The sequence below is a fragment of the Camarhynchus parvulus genome, chromosome 2, assembly GCF_901933205.1.
Source record: "Camarhynchus parvulus chromosome 2, STF_HiC, whole genome shotgun sequence".
Lineage (NCBI taxonomy): Eukaryota > Metazoa > Chordata > Aves > Passeriformes > Thraupidae > Camarhynchus > Camarhynchus parvulus.
Window position 1 is genome coordinate 17,022,235 of NC_044572.1, and position 22,535 is coordinate 17,044,769.

At 37.4% G+C, this 22,535-nt stretch overlaps 1 protein-coding gene across 1 annotated transcript in view; it reads right to left on the reverse strand.

Moving 5' to 3' along the window:
• The window catches only part of MYO3A (myosin IIIA), a 112,033-nt gene that overhangs the window by 39,073 nt on the left and 50,425 nt on the right, over positions 1-22,535 (reverse strand). The window contains exons 10-19 of the mRNA XM_030970758.1: positions 14,499-14,598; positions 12,083-12,199; positions 11,245-11,349; positions 11,083-11,166; positions 10,068-10,270; positions 8,193-8,288; positions 7,979-8,093; positions 4,487-4,613; positions 3,544-3,754; positions 1,554-1,701 (exon numbers count right to left, since the gene is read on the reverse strand). Coding sequence (XP_030826618.1) covers positions 1,554-1,701; positions 3,544-3,754; positions 4,487-4,613; positions 7,979-8,093; positions 8,193-8,288; positions 10,068-10,270; positions 11,083-11,166; positions 11,245-11,349; positions 12,083-12,199; positions 14,499-14,598 — 1,306 coding nt within the window. The remainder of the gene's footprint in view (positions 1-1,553; positions 1,702-3,543; positions 3,755-4,486; positions 4,614-7,978; positions 8,094-8,192; positions 8,289-10,067; positions 10,271-11,082; positions 11,167-11,244; positions 11,350-12,082; positions 12,200-14,498; positions 14,599-22,535) is intronic.

The window sequence follows — 22,535 nt, forward strand, 5'->3', positions numbered from 1 at the left end:
TGGGTGCAGAAATAGGGCTAAGAACGCCAAGTCTGGTCTCTCAGAAACAAAAGGCAACTAGGGAGAACGTAGTCCTGCTGCTGAACAGGTATTCAATGCCTTCTCTGCATTGGTCTTGACTGATAATCCCAGGTCTCTGAGACCAGGGGAAAAGTCTGGAGCAAGGAAGACTTAAACTTAGCATGGGAGGATCAAGTTAGCGAACATTTAAGCAAAGTGGACATATGCAAGTCCATGGGACCTGGTCAGTGTCTGGGTCTGACAGGAATAAATATTGATGCTGCAGTCTCTACTATTTCCATCTCCCAACTGGTAGAAACAGAAGTAGCCAAGTGTCTTTATTTTGTGAACTTGTGTACTTTGGAAAGAAGATGCCTAAGTAATTACAGTAGATCTAGTTAAACTTTCTCTGGCTTTTAGATGATATTAAAACCAAGGAAACACCTGTGTCAGTAATCTTGCACATAACTCTATAAAAACAACTACAAGATACAGGACTGCAAGACAACATTTCCTGAAATAATTGGGAAGAGGATAAAACATGTTGAGCCAAAAAAAAAATCAAATGTCATATTACACATAAATATCTACACCTCTAGACTGACACATGCATGTACATGCATGTACACACCTGCATACATGGACACATTCCAAACCTGTATCTGTCTCAGCCTTAAAAGAAACAGTGATGAACACTGACAAAATATTCTTTTCTACTAATAATTAAAATTACAATTCAGGAGAATATTAATACATGTATCATAAACCAAATAATTTCAGTAAAACAACAAAAGTATAATTTTACCTATGATTTGAATTCTGATTGTTCTGCCATAGAGAATTCTGAAATATTTAAATTTTCAGCAAGATCTTTTTTTCCCCTGAAAATGTTATTTCTTCAAAGAACAATATTGAATAATGATTTAAAGGTGGTTAATTTAATTCTCCTTAAATTATTTACAAAGTTGAGATGATTTTTTGAGGTTTTTTTCCCCTCTCCTCTTCAAATTCATAAACTTTTATATTTACAATGCTATTCCTTTTCTCTGCTTTAAAGTAAATTATTTAGATTAAATCTATCATTATTTAGCTGACATGGTCTAGTTTCTCAAGAAGAAAGAAATAATTGTGAGATTTGCAGGTTTTAATAATGGAATTTCAGTGTTCATTAAGCTTATTAGTAAACTATTATGAACCCTGCACTTTCAAAATTTTGTTACCGCTCATTTACTTTTTTACTAGACATTAAAACACTCATTATTCCTCAAGAAAACAACATTGCATTATCACAGTGCACAATGTTATGTTGCTTAGTTACTGTAAATTTCAAGTTTAATGCATTTTATGTTGGCATTTTACTTGCAAATAGCAAGCACTGCTTCATGGAAAACATACTTAAAAAACATTTTTTATGATCTGCTATTTACAAGCTATCATGGAGAAGGAACAATGCAGTTTCTTGAGACAAGGTTTTATACATTCAGTAATACTGAAAGCTTTATGTTTTTTATGTTAAGTAATACTAAAGCTTAATCAAAATAACCAACACATACCTGTTCCCAGGCAAAGACATGTTGATTGAAGTAGAACTGAATTTGTTCATTGGCAATGTTGATACATAGTTGTTCAAAAGAATTCTTTTTGAAATTCTCAAAGCCAAAGATGTCGAGAATTCCAATATTCAAGCCATCATCATTTTCACTGCAAAGATGAAATATACTTTTCATTGTTGTATCTTTATTTTTCTTTAACTACCTTCACTACTATTTCACAAAAGGAAATCATGGGCCAAATCTGTACACCAGTTAGACAGGATAAGTTTTGCTGAACCAGATCTCTGTGAAAATGACAATAAGTGTTAGCTTGAAATACATAAATGCAGATCAATTCAAAGATTACTGCAATGCAGACCAGATACACAACAACCAAGTCAACTGATAAATGAATAGGGGATTTACAATTTTATCTTTACACTAATATTTGTAAGTAATTATTCTAAAAAGCTGACTACAGTACAGAAAGAACATGCAGTTCTTTTTGTTTCTCTTGGAATAGCACAAGCTTTACTCAGCAGCATCCTGAAATTAAAGACTGTTGTCATTAAGTATAATTTGTTCATATTACTTACTCATAACAATTAAAATTGCTTAGTTTAACATTAAAGTAGAAAGAATGACTAGCTAGACCTTTTATGCAGTTAAATAGCTACTTTATGCACTGGGATGTAGTATGAATTTAAATTACCAATTAAATTCCAGAGAAGCACTGGAAAAACTTTGTCTTGATACTTTAAGCAGGGCATACTCAAGATATGCAGATATGCAACCACTTCTGCAACTGCATAAAAGCTCTAATACTTATTTGCTGAAGCAAAAAATTAAGATGATATAATTTTCTAACAAACTGAGGCTGACATTAGTGACCTTTCTAGGCAAGTAAAATATAAATCACTTTCTTTCTATAAAACCTCTTTGAGGGGCTATCTGTAACCATTTTTTTAATAAAGATTTAGGAAATCAGAAATTAAGAATCACCCTCAAAACACATGAATAGCACTTAAACCTCTTTGTGAAGTCCATCTCAAGAAAGGAAGTGTTTCATTGTGGAGAGATCTGAATTTGGTGACTATTTAATCTGTCTCAAAATTACATTTTTGATGAATAGACTGCTAAAATTTATCTGCCCCATTCCTTTTTCAGACCTAATTACATAAAAACAGAAAATGCAAATTATTTTACTACCACAAAATCAAGCAAAAATTGTTTGGGTTTTTTTATAGTCAGCATTTCAGGTTGAATTTTCTCCCTCCTCACCAGCATAGTAAGTAAGTATTCAGTTTGAAAAGGGCTCTGTAACAGACAACTGAGAGAGGCACACAGGCTAGACGTGCTGCCCCATCTATCATGGATTTTATCCTGTCACTTACTGATTAAAGTTCTGTTTATTGTTGCTCTGCTATAACCAAATACTTAAAAGTTTAGACAAATTTTAGGATTGCAACCTTGGCTCTCCTCTGATGTTTAACAAGAAAAAATCCAGGAAACAAAGCTATTTGCTATTGATATGGTGTTTAAAATGTCACCTTGTAAGTGTAAAGTGAACAACACCTGCAGTAAATGTGTTTAAAAACTATTCCCACACATATATGAAACCATGCTTACAACAACAGTGACAAAAGCAACAGCACCAGTGCAAATAAGAGCAGAATTTGACCTATGGAATCAACATGATGAATATCAAAAGTTTACTCTGAAAAAAAAATACAAAAGAAAAAGGGTTAAAAGTTAAAAGGGTTAAAAATACAAAAGGAAAAAAAAAGGTTAAATGAGTAAAGATCAACAGGAAAACATCAAATGCTTTTCCTACCATATCTACTGTATTTTCACTATATACTATGAATAGGACAAACCATTTTCGACATGGTGAGGTCATAAACAAAAAAGTAGCAGAGGAAAAGAACTTAACTACACTAAATGATCTAGTGTAAGACAACATCATTACCACAGAAAGAATATCTCTTTATTCTACAAAATCTCCTTTTACCTTAAATGTTTGTCAGGTTTGAGTAGTGTGTTGATGCGATTGACTATCCAGCTGAAGAGGCGTCCATACAGCGCTTTGGCCATGGCATCTCTGACATCAGTGGCTTTTTCCACAGTGTTGGGACGAATAATTGTTTCTCCTCGAGTCACTACACAGTGAGAGGTGAGGGCCTCTTGCAGTTCATCTGCCTGAATACACAGCAGGGATGCACCTGGGAAGGAATGTCACAGGCATAGCTCAGAGACAGATTTGGAAGGTGACTATGTAAGAAGTACCCAAGTTGTGAGGTGTGAATACCCCTCCCAGTTATAACCCACTCATACAAGACACTGCTGTTCTCCTTTTGCTCCAAAAAAGGGGTGCTTCTTTCCCTGTTCCACAATATTTTTCTATGGCAATGAAACATGCAAGGAGATAGTGTGAAGACTTCCTTATCTCCCAGGTGTAATTACTAAGAAAGTGTAGCAAATTTCTGTAGAACCTTCACCTCTTTGCCTCCTCTACCTCCTAGCAGCTTATAATGTAAGGAATCCCTTCCAAAGAATTAGTGAGCCATATTTCCACAGGCACATGTGGGGAAAAAGTAATGAGCAGCTGAGAAAGAAACTGGGAAAAAACTATTCAATGTGTTAATGAGGTTCTCCATCAAATGTTCAAATAACCTTGGAAAAATTCCAAAGATTTTTTTCAGGCATCTGCAGTATTAGTCATGTTTCCTGTATGCCAGTGAACTGATTAGTCAAATAAGATGCATAACATGGAAATTTTTTTCTTTTTTGCATTTGAATTCAGGTGGGCTTAGAATTAATCTACCTTCAGTTTTTAATTATTCTTGCAAAATTTCCAAGTGAATACAGTTTTCATTGATACCTCTTACAATAAAATAAATTTGCTATGAAAACACTAAAGAAAAACAATGTTAAATCAAGAAAAAAACACTCACAGTTCTCAAGGGCTACTGGATTGGAAATGTTGCTCTTGTCAATCATATGTTCAGATACTACTGCAGAAAATTCAATGTTACCCACATTTAAAATGGCAGCCAGGACACTGTACACACTTCCAAGTTCCTGAAAGGTATATTAAAAAAATTGCAATACTTAATAGCCAGGTAATTTGTTTTTGCAGTTTGTGCCAATGGGATATGCGTGCGTGCTGTTTCCTGCTGTCTGCCACGTGCCCACTACTTCTAGGAGTGCTGTTCTCAGCAATTATTCCCATTCTGTACTTAGCAAAGTCTTTCAAAAGTCAAAGAGGACAAGACAAACCATAGCCTAACCTCTCTTCTATACTTGTTGACAGGACAAGATTGACAGGAAGTAAGGAAATAAAAAACAGTGTTGTGCATACCCTCTTACACAGAAAGAATTCAGATGTTATTTATATCTGCCCTTCACTGTGTCTGCAGGTGCAAACATGTCTAAAAATTTAATACCTAGAAAAACAAAAGTAGAAAAAAATCTGTATTGATGTTTCTTGCATCATGGAAACAAAGGTATTCCAAATAATAGGTCTATATCATCTCCCACCAATGTCATCAGAAAAAGTTTCACTGGGAGAAGAGTGAGGCCTCACATCTCCAATTTGACAAAGCACTTTATCCTTCAAAATATCAGTTAGGAACTCACCAAAGCATCTTAATATGGACTTTGCTTAAACAAATTTACATTTCAAATTATTTAGGAGGTTCTGCCATGGTTTAGTTGGTAGGGTGGTGTTAGGTTATAGGTTGGACTTGATGATCTCAAAGGTCTTTTCCAACCTAGTTAATTCCATGATTCTGTGAAAAGGGACTCTGTCATGAAAAAGGCTGTTATTACTCTGGACAGTGAAGTGATATATTCAGTAAATTAAGTGCCTATACAAATACATAAATTTCAAATAATATTTGGAGTTAGTAAAATAATGCTTTCATTGCAGGTTGGACTTAGATTTTAACTGCAAATTTTCATCTGAATGGTGAATGTTTATCATTATACCTGATGATCTGAGTGTTTTTTACTCAGAAAATTCTAGGTGTACCTGTAAAGCAGACTTAGCAGACTGTGACACTGTGTATTTTGAGGCATACAGTAATTTTCTAAATAGCAGGTTGAAAACTTTTGTAGCAGTTTTATAAGAAGCAGTTTTGAAAATCTGATTGGTATTTTATAACTATGAACTTTTTATAATTGCACAGCATTTTATCCATATTATTCAATACTTTGCTGGTACCATGTCAGGCATCATTTACTCAGATAAAATCTCTAATTGCTCTAGAATACTTGAGCTTGTTTTCAACACTTTCAATAGTTAATCTAGCAGTTAATAAATAGTGATTCCAGTGACAGCAAGACAAGCTGGATAAGCTCACTTAAAAAAATTATGCTGAGGATAACTGGCACACAGCTTACATAGGATTAAGTACTCATTTTCATTTTAAGCTTAGGGACACAGTTGAAATGCAAAGAAATGGATAGCTTAACTTCTACCATCATGTTGTACAATATGTATAGCTGCTGACATTTTTCTGCCCTTTTCCAGTGTGTTTGAAATCTGGCTTGATCTGTCTCATACAACATAATTATTGTTCCCCTCAGGCAGTCCTTTCTTACTAATTTTGCTGTGCAGCCTGAAATTGTGATTTTAAGACAGGGAGTACTGACAGTAGTAACTTTTAAAGCTTGTCAGTCAGTTAAAAGCAAATTTCAAAGAAATAAAGCTTTGCTTAGGTCTCAGTTTTAACTCAAGATTTTTTTCTGTCCATGGCTTTCTGCTAATAAAACACTGAATGTGCTTATACAGAAGTTCCTCTGTGCACTAAGATGAATGTCAATGCTTAAGGCTGCATTACTAAAAAGTGAATTTAGGAAAGGAATTCAATGTCCTATGGGATATTTTTTTCACTGAAAAAAAAATTGTCTTTGCACATGAATCCAATATCAGAACCTCAGTGGGAGAAGAAGATTTCCTTCACTCCTGCAAACACAGCCTCAGACAGGTTAATTCACCCTGAGGAGGATGCGAGGCAGGCTGACATGGCTGGGGCTCGCAAGTAGCCACAAGCAGATTCCCTATGGCACTCAGCCTGTTTCTGAAACTGCAGGGTTCTACAGGTAGATAATTCTTCACAGATTCAGCTCCCAGTGGCTTGCTCAGTTAATCAAGTGAAGATCCATGCTAGAACTGCACAATGCAGCCAGTGACCTGCTTCTAACTGCATCTTCAATGTCCATGGAAGGCCTCTTTTGGATGATCAAGATTATTGTTTCCACTCATCCAAGTGAACAAAAGAGCTGGAAACAAAAACAGACTTTCTGCTTTTCGTGCCTTAAATTAGGACTTATCAAGGTCTCTGGTACTGTGACAAAACTGCTATCAGTGCTGAACCACAAATGTCCTTTCATGCTGCTTCTGGAAAGGTGCAAGCATAAGTGAAAGGATGTGATAGTAAAGGTGTGATATTACTAAATGCAGCTGTGAATAACATGTAGAGGAGAAAGAGACTGTGAATGCCACTGCTACTACAACCTAATGCAAAGTGACTCTGGAGGAACAAAATAGGTGAATACATCTGTTCTGCTATAGCTATTTCAAATATTTACATTGAGGGAAGCAGAAACAGTCAACTAAAGTGAGCAACTTTCTGTGAAAAGCTTCTTACCACAGTTTTGTCAAAGAAATGAAAACATACATCCATTCTGAAGCACTAGTGCTATATTCCACAGATACAGTATGGTTCATACCTCTACCATTAATTTTTTTATAAATAAAGTCAGAGATAAATGACACCTGTGATGCACCACTTCTTGTGAGGCAAAACTAGGTCACAGGATGGGATTTCTTTCCTTTATAAATCCAGTCCTTTTTTAATTTTAATTCTACCAAAGATAGACTGAGGAGAGGGGTTTAACAGCTAGCTGAGCAATGATACGAGATCATAAAGAAAAAATGGGTTCAGTTACTCTTTAGTGATGAGATTCATCTCCAAAGGGATTTAAGAGCTTCAATCAACTTTATCCCTGGAGTTGTGAAAATGTATTGAGTTCATCAATACTCAGATCAGCTAAATGAATATTTAGAACTCTCACCATGGACTTCCTCTTAAAACTGAGATGAGGCTCATATTCACAGGCCTAAAATTATTGGATAATAAACAGTTACAACATAACTTTCTATGCATTAAATTTGTTTAAATCTCCCCCCCAATTACTCAGCTGGGCTGTGTTCACTGATTTGAAACCCTTGTTGGCTAATATAATTTTATTGGTTTACCAATGCCTTGAAACCTTAAAAATTTAAATGTTACTATATAACAGTAAGTTGACCATGCAAGATCCTAAAACACAAATACAATATGCTAAAGGAACAAGGGAGATTTGAATGCTTTATATAAGCTTTTCCTGATTAAGGTAGCTGGTGAAGTTCACAAACAAAAAGGGTTATCAGCACTCACCTCTAGTGTAAAACCTATGACTTTGAAGCACTGTTCTATTAATTCAAACTGAGACTTATAAAAGCTATTGTTCATGAAATCTTGCACTATTCTGAAATGATCATTTTGCAGATATCTGAAAGAGTTGATGGATACAGAGTTAGAATGTAAACGAGGCTGAGAATTCAACACTGTGTTTTTTAGTAATCAATTTATGCAAAAATAAACTGCATACCTGGGAGGTCTATATTCTGGCAGTTTATAATGTGCCAGCTTTTTCTTTTCTGCGAGACCAGCATAAATATAATAAAAAATATGGAAATTTTTTCTCCTCTGAAACAACAGAAACAACAAACTGATTTAGTAATATAACCATGCTACATTTATTAATGACACACATATTATTATTAAATGTTATTTTAATAACAGGCAAGACTTGCACAAAGTGACAGAGGACTCTGAAAGAAGCTTTATTACAGAACTGCCTGTGAACACCCTTTTCATGCCATTCTGTGTTTCTCCTGACACTGAGGGTGGCTGCTCAGTGCTGCTCTGCCCTTGATGCAATGGGTAGATCCTCTGTGAGATTTTGCACATTCCTCACCCACCCACACTGAATGGGTCGCTTAATTCCAGTTATTTTAAAAAACCTTCTGGCTGTGGGAGAGATATACACTTTTGGTTCACTGATGCAGTAGCTCTGTTATGTCTTTTAGCCCTGAACCAACAAGCAAACATTCAGCAAAAGGGCCTTATGATTTGGCATGCTTTGCCTAGAAGCTGCATGCCCAAACCTAGGAGAGAGGTTTATTGCATAATCAAGGTTCCTGTGCTCCTTATGAGAAAGAACTAGGTGAAAATTTGCAACCATGACTGAGTCCTGAGATGCCCAAGTCAGTCACTACTGAATGGCAAAATGAATTGTGTTCAAACCCCTGCTTTGTGCATGAGCTTAGGTCTATGTCTCAGGGGCACCATTAGATCATAGAACCATAGAATGGCTTGGGTTGGGAGGGACCTTAAGGATCATCTAGTTTCAACTCCCCTGTCATGGGCAGGGACACCTTTCACTAGACTGGGCTGCTCAGAGTCCCATCCAGCCTGGCTTTGAACACTTCCAGGGATGAGGCATCCTCAGCTTCTCTGGCCAACTTGTTTCAGCGCCTCACCACCCTCACACTAAAGAATTTCTTTCTAAAATCTAATCTAAACCTACTTTCTCTCAGTTTTAATCTGTTGCCCCTTATCCTGTCACTACATGTTCTTGCAAAAAAGTCTCTCTCCATCTCTCACAGGCTCCCTTCAGGTGGAAGGCAGCAATTTGATCACCCCAAAGCCTTCCCTTGTCCAGGCTGAACAATCCCAATTTTCTCAGCCATTCCTTGTAGCAGAGGTGCTCCATCCTTCTAATAATCTTGGTGACCTTCTATGGAATTTCTCCAAGAGGTCCACATATATCCTGTACTGGGGACCCCAGAGCTGGAAGCAGCACTGCAGGTGGGGTCTCACCAAAGCAGAGCAGAGGGGCAGATTCCCCCCCTGACCAGCTGCCCACACTGCTTTTGATGCAGCCCAGTGCAGGTTTGGCTCTGTGGGCTAGGAGGGCACATTGCTGGGTCATGTCCAGCCTCTCATCCACCAGTACTCCCAAGTCCCTCTGGGCAGGGATCTTTGACCCATTATCCTCTATAAATAAATCCTACTAGATGTTCCAAAATGGAAAATGACCAAACAAAGAAATAAACTACAATACTACAGAAAATTTAGAGGAAGTAAATCCAAGTGATACACTCAACACAATACTCCAAAATCCCACAATGAAATGTATACCTGAACTATTACTAAGTTTTTAATTCGTTGCACATTCTTACTTTATGTACCACATGGGCATTTTTAAAAGATTTGTTTAAATAATCCAGGAGGCAATGAAAAATAAAATCTGGAGTAGTTTTCAGCTAGCTTACAGATTCATAAGCTATTCATATACAACTTTTAAGGAAAAACATACAGGTACCTCATTCATCTTTGTGTTTTGAACTAAGATGATTTCCTGCATCATAGGCCTACTCTGTAACCCCCAAATTACATCAAATACAATTGTCATACTTACACTGCCTGGTGGACAACTCTGGATTTTTCAAGGAGGTACTCTGAAATCTGAGCTCCTACTACAGTGCCACCACAAGTGAATTTCATTTCCAAATATTTTCCAAATCTGCTTGAATTATCATTGATGATAGTGCCTGCATTCCCAAATGCTTCTACAAGGTTGTTCACCTGGAGAATTTTCTCCTGCAGAGTCCTGTTGTTAGCCTGGATATGAAAAAGATATTGCTTCAAATTATCAGTGATTATTCAAATTCATGCATTTTTAGGTGTTCCTTTAATCTTCTCATTGGTATTGTGAAGTGTGACATAATCAGGGCAGCTATTCCCATGGAAATTATATGGAGAAAAAAGCATATGTATATATATATATATATATATATATATATATATATATATATATAAAATGAAATCTGTCAGAATATAGCAATCCTCAGAACTAAGGCTGTCTGGAAGAAATAACACACATAATGATAACAACACTATAAATTAATTTCTATGGTTTCTGTGGTTTTGTGGCTCTGAGATGGCCAATCTACTTTTAGGATCCTTGTTAGTATCTGGTTACTGCTCCACTGCACCCTACCAATCCATTAGCTTGCTCTCATCTCACCTCAGGCATGCTAAAAATGGCATTTTATTTAGACAGTTATGGTGGCCACTTCCCAGAATGACTGTGTCCCACTGACAGAAATCTGTTTCTGGAAGGATGAGAAGAAAGAAGAGGATTTTACTTAGTACTGCTTGGGTGACTTGAAGGCACTCAATTAAACAGGGATCTGACTTAAGTCACAACCCTCATTGCAGTGGGTACTTTTTGTTGTGGAAACCTCAGTCTATTACCACCCTAAGAGGGAGGAAGGAGTAGATTGATGAGCATCATGTTCCAATGTTCTTTGGAAAATGTTCTTTGGGAACAGTCTCACTCCACAACCAATGCCCCGTCCATAGGTTCAGCCCTCTAGACCCAGCATAGGCAAGCCTTAAAGCCTCACAGAGACATCCCCTTTCACACTTACCTTTCCAAGGACAGTGAGCTGCTGAACCAGCAGATGGGCACTTTGCGTCTTGCCAGCTCCACTTTCTCCAGAAATAACAATACACTGCAGAGAACAGAGCAAGACTGAGCTCATCACATATCTCAGCCTGGCAGAGGATGTAATTAGACACCTCATCCATACCTGATCAGAGTTGTATGTCACCATGGACTGATAGCCTATGTCAGCAACAGCAAAAATGTGAGGAGGGTTGGCAGTCCGTTTGGCTCCAATATACAGTTTGGAATGCTAAGTGTAAGAAAAATAAAAGCATTATCACTGTCCTTTAAAAACTTTTGTTTTCAAGTTTGGTTTTATTTTTAATTAGTGTACAGCATGCTGAGTTCTCCAGCAGCGATGTTTTCTGAGGGAATGCTATTGCACTCACTACACCATGAATCTGTATGTACTTAGGACTATAAGAACTGCTAAAAAATGAAGACCTATTTTCTATAATTTTAGCCCTGATTACATTATGAAACTCAATTTATTAGGAAAAAATTTACTGTTGTCAGACACCATAGTTATTTAAAGTGCTTCCCTTCCAATTAGTATCTCTGCATGGTATTGATGTTAAAACTTGATAATCAATGACCCCAAATTATTGTATGATCCAACTTTAATATCTTTCCCCTTTTGTATAATAGGGAGACAAATCCCCTTTTGTGTAATAAAGAGATATATTCACAGCAGTTAACATTTTACAGGATTGCTTTGTGCATGATCTACACTGTAGACATCAAGACACAAGAAGAAGAAGAAATTAATTATTTTGGAGTTTCTAATTTCTGTGCTGAAATTCAGCAAGTGTTAAGAATTTGTGTCAATGTGCACTTGAAAGAACATGTCTACTGGTAATTCTGCTTTTCATAGTAAGCTAAAATAAATCTCAAGAATGGTCTTACTTTATAGTTAACACAAATATTTGTATTTTAGTGGAATTTGGTGCTAGTTTAAAATAAAAAAACCTAAACTTTCACACCTGGGCAGAATAAATATCTATGTTCAGAAATGGATTGACAGCGATGAGAATGTCCCCAACATATGTGTAGATCTGGTCCTTGGCATAACTCTTCTGCAACTGCTCTGTTACTGTGTTCTGGTGGAGAGAGAACAGGAACCATGAATCACATGGGGGGAAAAAGAATGCTAGGAAAATGTATAAAATTTTTATATATTTTCAATGGGTGAGAATGGGAAGGGAAGGTATTTATAGTCAGGAGTACAATGGATCATGATCAAAAAGTAAGTAATATTTTCAAACACACTAGCATTTCTAATTTTTTGTCTTACTTTGAACAATACATACTTACAGATCTTCAAATGGCTGTAGAAAAAGCAGTTAAGTACTGTTTTCATTCAGTTCATCAGAGGTTTCCATGAGACAGTCTTATCTACATTTCTACTACTAAAGTTTCATGTAACTTATCAAGCAAGAGTCTTTTGATTGAGTCCATAACTGCCATTACAGCTGCTCTAACATTACTCTCAGTAATGATACAACACAGATGTTCAACTGTTTTCTTCCCATTAATGTAAACAATGAGGCATCTTTCCCTATTAACAAGCAGTCTCTGCTGTGATTGTTCTTTGCTATTGCAGAGCCAGTTTCCCCCGAACCAAGAAAAAGGAAGGGCCCATTAGTGGCATTCAGATTTCCTGATGTAATTTCCCTCAACTTCTTCTGCATACACAGCTGGGTATATCAAGTGCCTGGTTAGGTTTCCAATCAAAACAGGCCACAGAGCTGAATGAAGAAATTCAACCAGCCTTGAGATTAATCTGGGGTACATGTGAAAATATTTAGGCTCCATACCCACTGGAACAGACCAATTGGCAGTAGAGGACTACAGAAGGAATTGCTTTCCTTCCTCATCTATCTATTCACAGTGTTGTACGCTGTGTTCTGTTTAATACACTTACAAGCTGAATTCTCAACAGCTGCAGAGGCTGTATTTCCTTCATGAGAAAACATAAGGAGAAAAATCTTGGTTTTCGATTGCCTTGATAAACTTCTTGGTTTTGAATGCTCTCTTTCCTTTTTGCCAAAACCAGATTCACGTTACAGAATTATTTTAGGGGAACTTCTGCCCTTTCTGAAATTATTTATTGCACCAATAGAAAGAAGGTCTCTTGTCTTGCTCTGATGATGGGGCTGTCTAAACTGGAAGAAAAATTTGAGTGGAAGAAAGAATACAGTTCTGAGAAGCTGCCATTCATATGTGAAAGTGATCTTAAATTGGATTTGATTTAGTAACACCACATAGTCAAACAATGCATTTAAACAGAGGCTTCCTGAGGACTTCCATGAGAATGCTCTATCTCTTAGGAGATGGGATACATTCCAGTTAGTCTGGGTTTTTTGTGCAATAAAATCTCTTTAGCTTGGATTGTTTATATGTATCATGGTAAAAGATAAAAAAAATCCCACAACAGTCTTACTCTTCCCAATATTTAAAAAATGCTTAAACCTGAACTTTGTCCAGTAGATGAATTTTGAGTGAGTTCAGTTACAATTAACTAAACATCAAGCTACTATAACAAAGCTCTTGGGTAGACGGAAGATGTTCTGTGAGCTGTCAGCATGATACAGTTTACCAGCTCAAGTGCCACAATGAGTACTCTGGACTGACAAAGGTACAATATACCAGAGAAGTTTTACAGATAAGGGAATGTGAATTATAGTCTATGCACAGCCCAGTAGATGAAGAATGACAGTTTGTTTACAACCACTGATGGCCTCCAAGACCTGCAGATAATGTGCTGCAGCCTGATTCTTTTTTCTGGTTTTGAAGCTTAAAGCATAAACACAGCAGACCTCCTCCCTACCTTATATCATGTTTCCCTGCACCCAGTGGACTAATTTTTGAACTTTGACAAACCAGTGGTATTTGTATCAGTAATTTGGTCAAAGGTTCAATAGCAGGCATTGACAGATGAGAGGTTCAGCTCACATAAATTGACCCTCATGCATTTCCCCACCAAAGTAAGTCAGTGAGAACCTAGTCTGGGAGAGTATGGTGAGCTAGTTTAAGGCAACTCTTGGTGCTCAAGCAACAGCAATGGAAGGTCTTGGACCTAGACCAATTTCAGGTTAACACACCATTGCAAACTAGATACTTAGCTGTAGTATAACCCAGTGATATAAATCCTGTTTAGTCAATGGTGTTACAATACTATCTATGGTTGTAACTCCAGAGGTTGTTTTAGCTTTGAGTTGGAACATTTCTGACACAGTAAATCTTGTCTAAAATATTTGGCATAAAGTGGTGAAATGTCATTGTACACTTACACAACTGAAGTGTGACAATACAGTTGAATTTGAAAGTCAACCGCACACCATTGCAATTTAGTATGATCAGTCCTCTTCAGGAAAACATGAAAAAAGAGGTTCTTACCTCATCCAGTACCTCCAAGGTTGCTAAATCATCTACCTCTTCTTGGTTTGAAACTAGTGCCTTACTGTAGTTCCCTTTCTTTGTGTGAATACGTTCAAATCTAGAAAAGAAGAGATACAACCTCCTGACGTAAGGAAACACAGAGCAGATCTTGCATCTGCAACCATCTTGAAGGCAAAAACATTCTAGCTTTCCATTGTTCTAAATTTAAACATACAAATGTTTGAAAAGCAGTACAGAAATCAACTTCTTGGTACAGCACACCAGTACATGACAGTTCAAAAGCTGTGATTTCATCCCAGAACTGCTACCATGAAGAACTTTGTCACTCTATAGATCCCTGCTTAGATCACACCCCCACATCAGCTATAAGACAGGAGCTTGGCAATACAAGTAAAAAAAAAAAAGAACATATTTATAAAGCATGTAAGACTGAAACTCTGGCACCAACGTGCAAAAAGATCCTGCTAACAGTTATGTATAGGAAAAAAACAGGGGTGTATGATGAAATAGAACAGCACAGATGATGCAGACAAAACACTCAGGACAGAAACATTTCTAACTTAGTAATGACAGTGGTCTGAAGTCTGGCTGAGATGATCACACTATAAAGCAAAGTGCTACAGAACCACTGGGATAAATGAAATACTTGACTAAATTTTCTTGGACTTTCTAGGAGAAAAAGTCATACATGAGAAGGCAACAAAACTTCAAATATCTTTCTAACGAGGGTTAAACTTCAATTTTAACTTTAAATTTGTCTTAGATTTCTTTTCTCCTTCAGTCAAACCATAAATCCAACTTTATGCAGCCTTACTTTAACTAGCAAGAAAATTCCCATAGACTTGGATCATTCTTTATCCAAGAGTAAAGGCATTGCTAAATAGAGCAAATGCAGCAGAGAATGCAAGGTTTACAATTCATATTAGTTATACTTGTTTTATGAGATGAGGGAAAATAAGGGAAAGCGAAACTGGATAAGTAACAGCAGAGTTCACAAACTAAATCAAGCTCAGATATGTAATAAGGCACAAGCACAGGAAAACTAATAAGTAAATCCGATCTCCTGATATGACCTCACTTCCTTTGATGCCACTGGTGGAAAGGCACCTCTCAAACACAAGGAACATTTACCTTGGTAAACTGAGACAGGCAGGAAACTGTTGTGTGAAGCACTCACTCTTTATCTTGATCCCAGACAAGACCAGGGAAATTCTTTATTTAATTTTGATATTTGGATATATGGCATAGATAAAAGCAGACAGGTGTTTTCTACACAGGCAAGAATTTTGATATACAGTGAACAGATGACAGAAGAAAGAGTGTAGTCACACCAAGAAGGAAAGTTAGAGTGAGTGAACATCAGACTGATGGGAAAAGCTAAACACCCACAGATTTACTGCATATTTCATGGGCTGTACCTGTTCCATCAACATCACCTACTTCATGAGTGCTGCTTCAGGTCATGCTGGCTGTGCACTGATGAGGGATGCAGGTGCAGAAACTCCATCAGGCACCAACTTGGTGCAATAACTATCTGCAAGGACTGAAAAGGGACTGGAAGAAATGGGCAAATTATGCCCTCCCAAACTGTAAGTGCACTCACAATCTGAATGATGGATATCCAGACCAGAGTGCATTTCAACTATCACTTCTTTCAATTTCACTTGTCTCTAACAGTCATTTCCTGAGGATGACAGAATGGCCTGTCCTCATCCTGGTGCCAGTTTCTTCCTCCTTTATACAGGTGCCAGATACCACTAGAGTTTTTTAATTTTCCACAATGCAAAGGCCGGAGCGTCACACCCACAACTGACTAATTCCACAGCTTTAATATCCAGACAAAAATATGTAAGACTTCCTTGCAAGAGCTACCATAGTTTCACAGTTTCTGTGCCAAAATTGCAGCACAGTATCCAGTGAGGAGGCTAAGTGACCAGGAAGCAAAATGAACCAAAGGATTGACAGGATCTACATTATCCTAGGTTTGTCCTATTCTTCGCTTTCTTTTGGAATCCAGTTTTACCATGAGAGCTGTCCTGATAGTACTGTCCTTGCAACAACAGTAAGAGACCACTTTTGGTAGCATGTACCCCAGGCAGTATTAAAGAGGAGGTGGTAATATGAAAATTTAAATTAACTCCTCAGCGTTGCATGATCTGCTGCTGTTTGATTTGCATTTAGCAGCTAAAGGACATGATTGAATCCAAAGTTAGAGGTGCAGACAAAATCTTACCCTCTCAATAGAAATTCATCCCCTCTATAATTCACACTCCTGTTTATACCTCTTTTTAAAAGCTTCATTTGAAAAAAGTTAAATTTGGACAGCTGAAACAATTTCTCCTTTGCACCTGTATGAAGGTCATTTTGTGTCCAGAAGATGCATCTAATATCAGTGTGACTTTGAGAGAGAGCTATCAATATGTACACAAGGGAAAGATGTGGGAATTGCAGGACTATGTCAAGCTCTACTGTTCTATTTTTTCTGTTGCTGAAGAAAGACCCAAAACAAAGCATCTGTCAAGCTTTGCTCTCCATTTCTGGTGGAACTGTTACACATTGAACACATTGTTTTTAATATGTTAGATCCTTAAATGTAACTGCATATCAGTGAGAGAGTGATATTTCCCAGGATTAGTTTCAATTACCATTTTTCATTTAATGTAAGAAACAATTGCTGCGCAGGAAGGAAGGAGAATGCTCCAGTCATGGACAATTTTCTTTTTCTATTTTTTTTCTTTTAAGGAAACAGATCTCTGTGTACGCCAGGGAAGTTTAATTACATAAAATCGATCCTCCTGTAATCCTCCTCAGCTGACATTATGAGAACACTAGTGCTTGTTGGGCTAGATTATATTCTCCATTCTCCAGAGTACATAAGAGTGGCAGATTTGCAGAACACAATATTTTTCCACTTTGCTGTCAAAGGGCACAAACCCCTCAAGGGCAGTGTTACTGCTTCACTCCAACCACTTAAAAAACCCCCCACATCAGTGCTGTTTACATCAGTGCTGAAGTTTCATTAAGATCATGCACATAGACATTGTGAACTGAAATAACCATGTATCTCTATTCTGCTCAAAAATATATTGGAGGCATTGGATTTTACAAGCATGCCTGAGAAGCAATTCAGGCAGCTAAAGGCCAGAACCTTCAATGCAGTAAGGACAAGAAAATGAGTCAAGGCAGCATTGTTTCTGTGCATTCTCTTTCACATCAATGCTCCCCTCCCCCCACTTATCTTTCAAGATTCAGTTAAATCAAAATGAGGCAACCGCAGCTTTTCTTCTTCAAATTGTCAGAATGTATTTAAAAGATTTCTGATAGTTCCAAAAATACCATGAAAAGGAAAGTGTGACTCACAATGCCCTGCTGAACTCTCTGCCTAAACTGGTTGGAGAATCATCTACAGACTAAGAAGTGACAGTAAAAGGGCTGGCCTTAGTCTGAGTGTACAGAAGAAGCTAAAAATAATGAAGTTTTTGTAAAGTGAAGGTGGAAACAGCTGTACACCTCCCAGCAGTTACAAACAGCAGTAAAATGACAGACGCAACACAGAGAAACCTCTACAGGATCTGTCATTGCTGGTGATTCTATTGCTCTGGAGGTTGAACAAAGCAGTATTAATTCACACTTAAAATCCAATTTTTTTCTTCACAGATATATTTTGTGAAATCTGCCTAAATAAAACTACAGCCCGCTATCTATTAAAAATCTGTACCTGACTTTAGAAAGTGTAAGACTTCAGTGATAAGCCTGCAGCTGCATTTGCACAATGCTTTGCAGACAAACCTGTGCTCCCCTCTGTATTTAAATGATTGACAGCACTGAGACTACAGGCTGCAGTCTCAGAGAGCTGTGCAGATTATGCAAGGTTTCTGAGAGCACACTGTTGCCCTGCAGAGCTATGGGACTTTTGATTCAGAGGTGGCCTGTGCCCAGCTCTGCACAATCTGTTTGACAAAATTTCTGCTACTTTTCTATGACCCGTAAACAAAGCAGATTATTATTCCTTCACAAAAGCCTCAAGAAATAGCTGTATCGCTGACAAATTTCTGGGGGAAGTATGTGTTCTTAACTGAGCAAATAGGATATCTCTAAAAGGACTCTTTGGGATTAGCTCCTCATGAGTCAGGCCCAGGCTCCCTATGAGTCAGGCCCATGCACTCAGAGCCATATCGAGACGATAAAGGGGAAGCTCCATGGGCATGAAATGCCTGCTGGTGTCCCACCTTCAGGAGAAGTGAGTTGCTGAGCAAGTGGACTGGCACAACAGTAAAGACCCACTTGCAGAGTACTTCTCCTGAGGAGTTCCGAATGCAGGAGGAACATCTTCCTCCTTTCTTCAGAACTGGCCTGAAGGGATCAAAGATTGAATCCAAATTCTAAGCCCCTCCATTTCAGCCACTACTCCCATCCAGATGTCATCTGGAGACCTTGGCCAAGACAGCATTGGACTCTGTGTGTCCTATCTTGTACTGCTCTTCATATAGTCTTTGTCAAGCCAGCATGGGGATCTCCCATCCTCTCCTACAGCCTGCCCTGCAGAGCTGTCAGCTGCTGTCAGCTGCTTTCCACTGGCAGGATGAGTCAGAGAGACCAGGACAGAGTGAACATCCAGAAAATGGGTGACACAAGTCTGTGCAATCAGGAAAAGTCACGAAGGGAAACTTTATGGTACTCCCTGCTTTTAATAGGGGTCAATAAATTTACAACCACCTTTGTGCATCTTGTACATGAACTTCTGTGAAATTATCTCCCTGGCCTTTCCAAATAGTTAAATAGAGCAACTGTTTAGGACTCTGTTACTGATTTCAGTGCCAATCCTATATGGCGAATACAGGAGGACAAACTCCTAAGAATAATGCAGCTCACCCAAAACTTTGCATTGTTTTGCAGTAGAATAGGTCTCTTTCCCGTAATTACTCAGAGAGTATATAAAGATAACTCTTAATCTGGGGACCAGAGTAATTTGCTGAAATCTAGGTGCACTGAATACCCCTCATATGTACAGCTCATTTCTGGAATGACTCACAGTTCCCAGGAAATACACAATGTACTAATTATTGCATATTTCTACAGAGATTATTGTAAAAGCAGTCAAGAAGAAGACAGCCGAACAATTCGAGATAAAAGTCTTACAAGCCTGACTGTCAGGTGTGGATGCGACAGTTCTGAAGGTTGTTTGAAAGACAGCTATTTCTGTTGCAGAGTAAAATTCTTTACAATGCAGGGATTTTTCCCTCTTTTGGCCTAGTAAGAAGTGTATTTTTAGAACTGTTTTGAGGTATATGCTGCAGTACTCATTTTTAATAACTATTTTCATCACTAATTATAAATTTTAACAGCTATACTGAAAGCCTTTGTCAAGCTCAGGGACCCTGTCCTGAAAGTGACTCTCCTCACAAAAAAACCCATCAAAATTAATTGCACTTAGTGTGCAACTCTGCCTGCTTTGCCTCTTCTCTAATGTGAATTTAGTCCATATAGCATATCTCATACAGCATACTTGATATATAGCTCATATATCATTCCCAGCAGCAGATTTTAAAGATACTTTAGTCAGGATGCTATGGGAAAATGTTAATGAATTAAGGGATATTTTCTCCTGCTATTCCCATTGTAATTTCAGCCTGAGTTCTGACCTAGGAAAGGTTAAGTTGCAAATAGATATTTTTAGCATAAAAATATGATTATTTTAGAAAAAAAATGTACTGCATTTGCTCAAAGTAACAAAGTGGAATTTTCAATGAAGCTCACTGCTAGTATTCATGCTTTTTTGAGTCTTGAGTAGCACAAGATATTCTAGTGCTAGAACACTGCTCAAAGGCTACTGAAAAACCACTTTTACCTTCTATCACTTCGATGAAACCTGGAGCCAGGCTGTGGCACACTGCAATCTAAAGTTTTACCAGTGTTAATTGAGATTTCTCTGGTTAGTCAGGTGGTTGGTGGGCTCTCTTTGTCTTGCTGTTTCTCTTGTTTCCATCTCTTGAGAGGATGGAGTACAATGCAGGACCTAAACCTTGGTTGCTCTTCACTAGAATAACGACACTGGGAAGGTTCTAAAGGCCCTCATGACTCAGTGACTCCTCCGTGTCAGAAAATACCTCAGGAACAATGGTGCCAATGGCAGAGACTTCAGGGTGGCTCCACTCTGTGCCTAGAGATTTCCCACCCTTCCTGGGCACACACAGTGCACAAGGACAGGACCTGAGGGTAAGGCCCTCTGCAAAAAACCCATGAGAATGTGACATAATGTAATAAGCTTTTCTTTTTGGGCTGTATCAACTGCACATTCAGCAAACAGCAAGATAAGATCACAAGCACATCAACAGACTACTGCTGCAGGAAGCAGTCAGAACCAAATTATACCTCAGCCCAATGGGCTAAGAAGGTTTCTTGATTTTAAGTGAAAACAGAAATAGTACACACAATAAAACCTAGTGGCTGGACTTCAGCTATTAATTTTTTTTTCCTTTGAAATACAAAACTGCAATTAATGAATTAAATTTGATGAGGAGAGTAAATACATACAAAGAAAATAACCAGATTCCTAATTTTCAGCTTTAACTCAACATTACCAAGTTTATTGACATTATATTCCAATGCCCATTTATACAACACAACATAGGTAGCAGGATTTCTTCCCTCAGTAGAAGGAAAAGACCTTAACCCGTTAAACTACCTGCCTCCCACTGTCGCTCCCATTGTCAAGAAGGAGGAGAGTTATGCCTTCAAATTAGGGACTGAGAGAGTGTGAGCTCGAGATCAGGAAGAAGTTTTACAAGGAAAGTTGCCAGCCACTGCTGAAAGGTCAGAAATTTCACAGTAACACCCTAACACATCACTGTAAAAACAGTACCAGAATAGCATAAACAAGAAAAGAGCAGCTCTGCCAGGGGACTTGTCACTATAACGCTTATGTCTTGATTTCAAATCAGATTTACATGGTACTTCTGTACAGACATTGCTTTTAACACCATTTGCTTTGTGCAGATTAAAGGTCAGAAGATACATAGTATTAGTAATAAAAGACTTTTTAAAAAGCATGACTACTGAATTTAAAAATCTTTGCATAACCTCTTAACATTCACAGCAGAAAAAAATACAAATGCTGTTCTGTAGTCAATCTAACAGTGTGTTTCACAAAATTGCACAATCACAAAATAATTTAGGTTAGAAATACTAGTTGTTAGTATTTTAAACAGCTAAACTGAAATATGGGCTATGCTCAGTTTAAACCTGCCATTTAAAAATTACACTCTGAATTAAATAAGTACATTTTTTGCACAGATTCAGATAAGAAATTATGTAAATTTTAAAAATTTTATTATTATTTTGAAAGAGAAAATTCTGTTTTCCTTTGGGAAATTTGACATAAAAGTTACACTTGATCAACTATAAAAGGATAGGTATCTTCATTACATGGTAATATATTCCCTTAAATTCTAGCTCTCATGAAGAGCCATCAGCTTATAAAACACAGTTGAAAGAGAACAGAGAAAATACCACTAGATCATCCTGTTCTTGTACCACTTGAGTGCTTTGTACACATGTAAATTGGGCCACTTTCTTTACGTTTGTATTATACAGAAAAAAAAAGTTCATGTAGTTTGCTTTATGCAGAATTTGCATGAAAAAAATAAAGGATTTAGAAAAAAAAAAATATTAAAACAAAAGTGAGTTCTCTAAAATGGGTAAAAAAAGCCACAATATCTAATTGACTGGAAGCTTGATTTTTTCCAAAATTATTTAGGCTTTAAAAGGACTAATATCACAAGAGTTAACAAGATTTTAACTAATATAACCTAGTGGTTTGGACTTATTTTACCACATATCCTTTCCCTGTGTTTTTTAAATAAATGCTATTTAAAGTCTGGATTATGTTGCTGGTTTAGTGCTCAGCACTGACATCCGATAAGCTTATTTGAATTCAAGAATCTTTCTGGATTAAGCAAATGTCAAGTCTGCAATATATAGAGCATATAAATCCAGTCTGAAGCTTAAATGTAAGCCAAATGCATAGTTTTATAC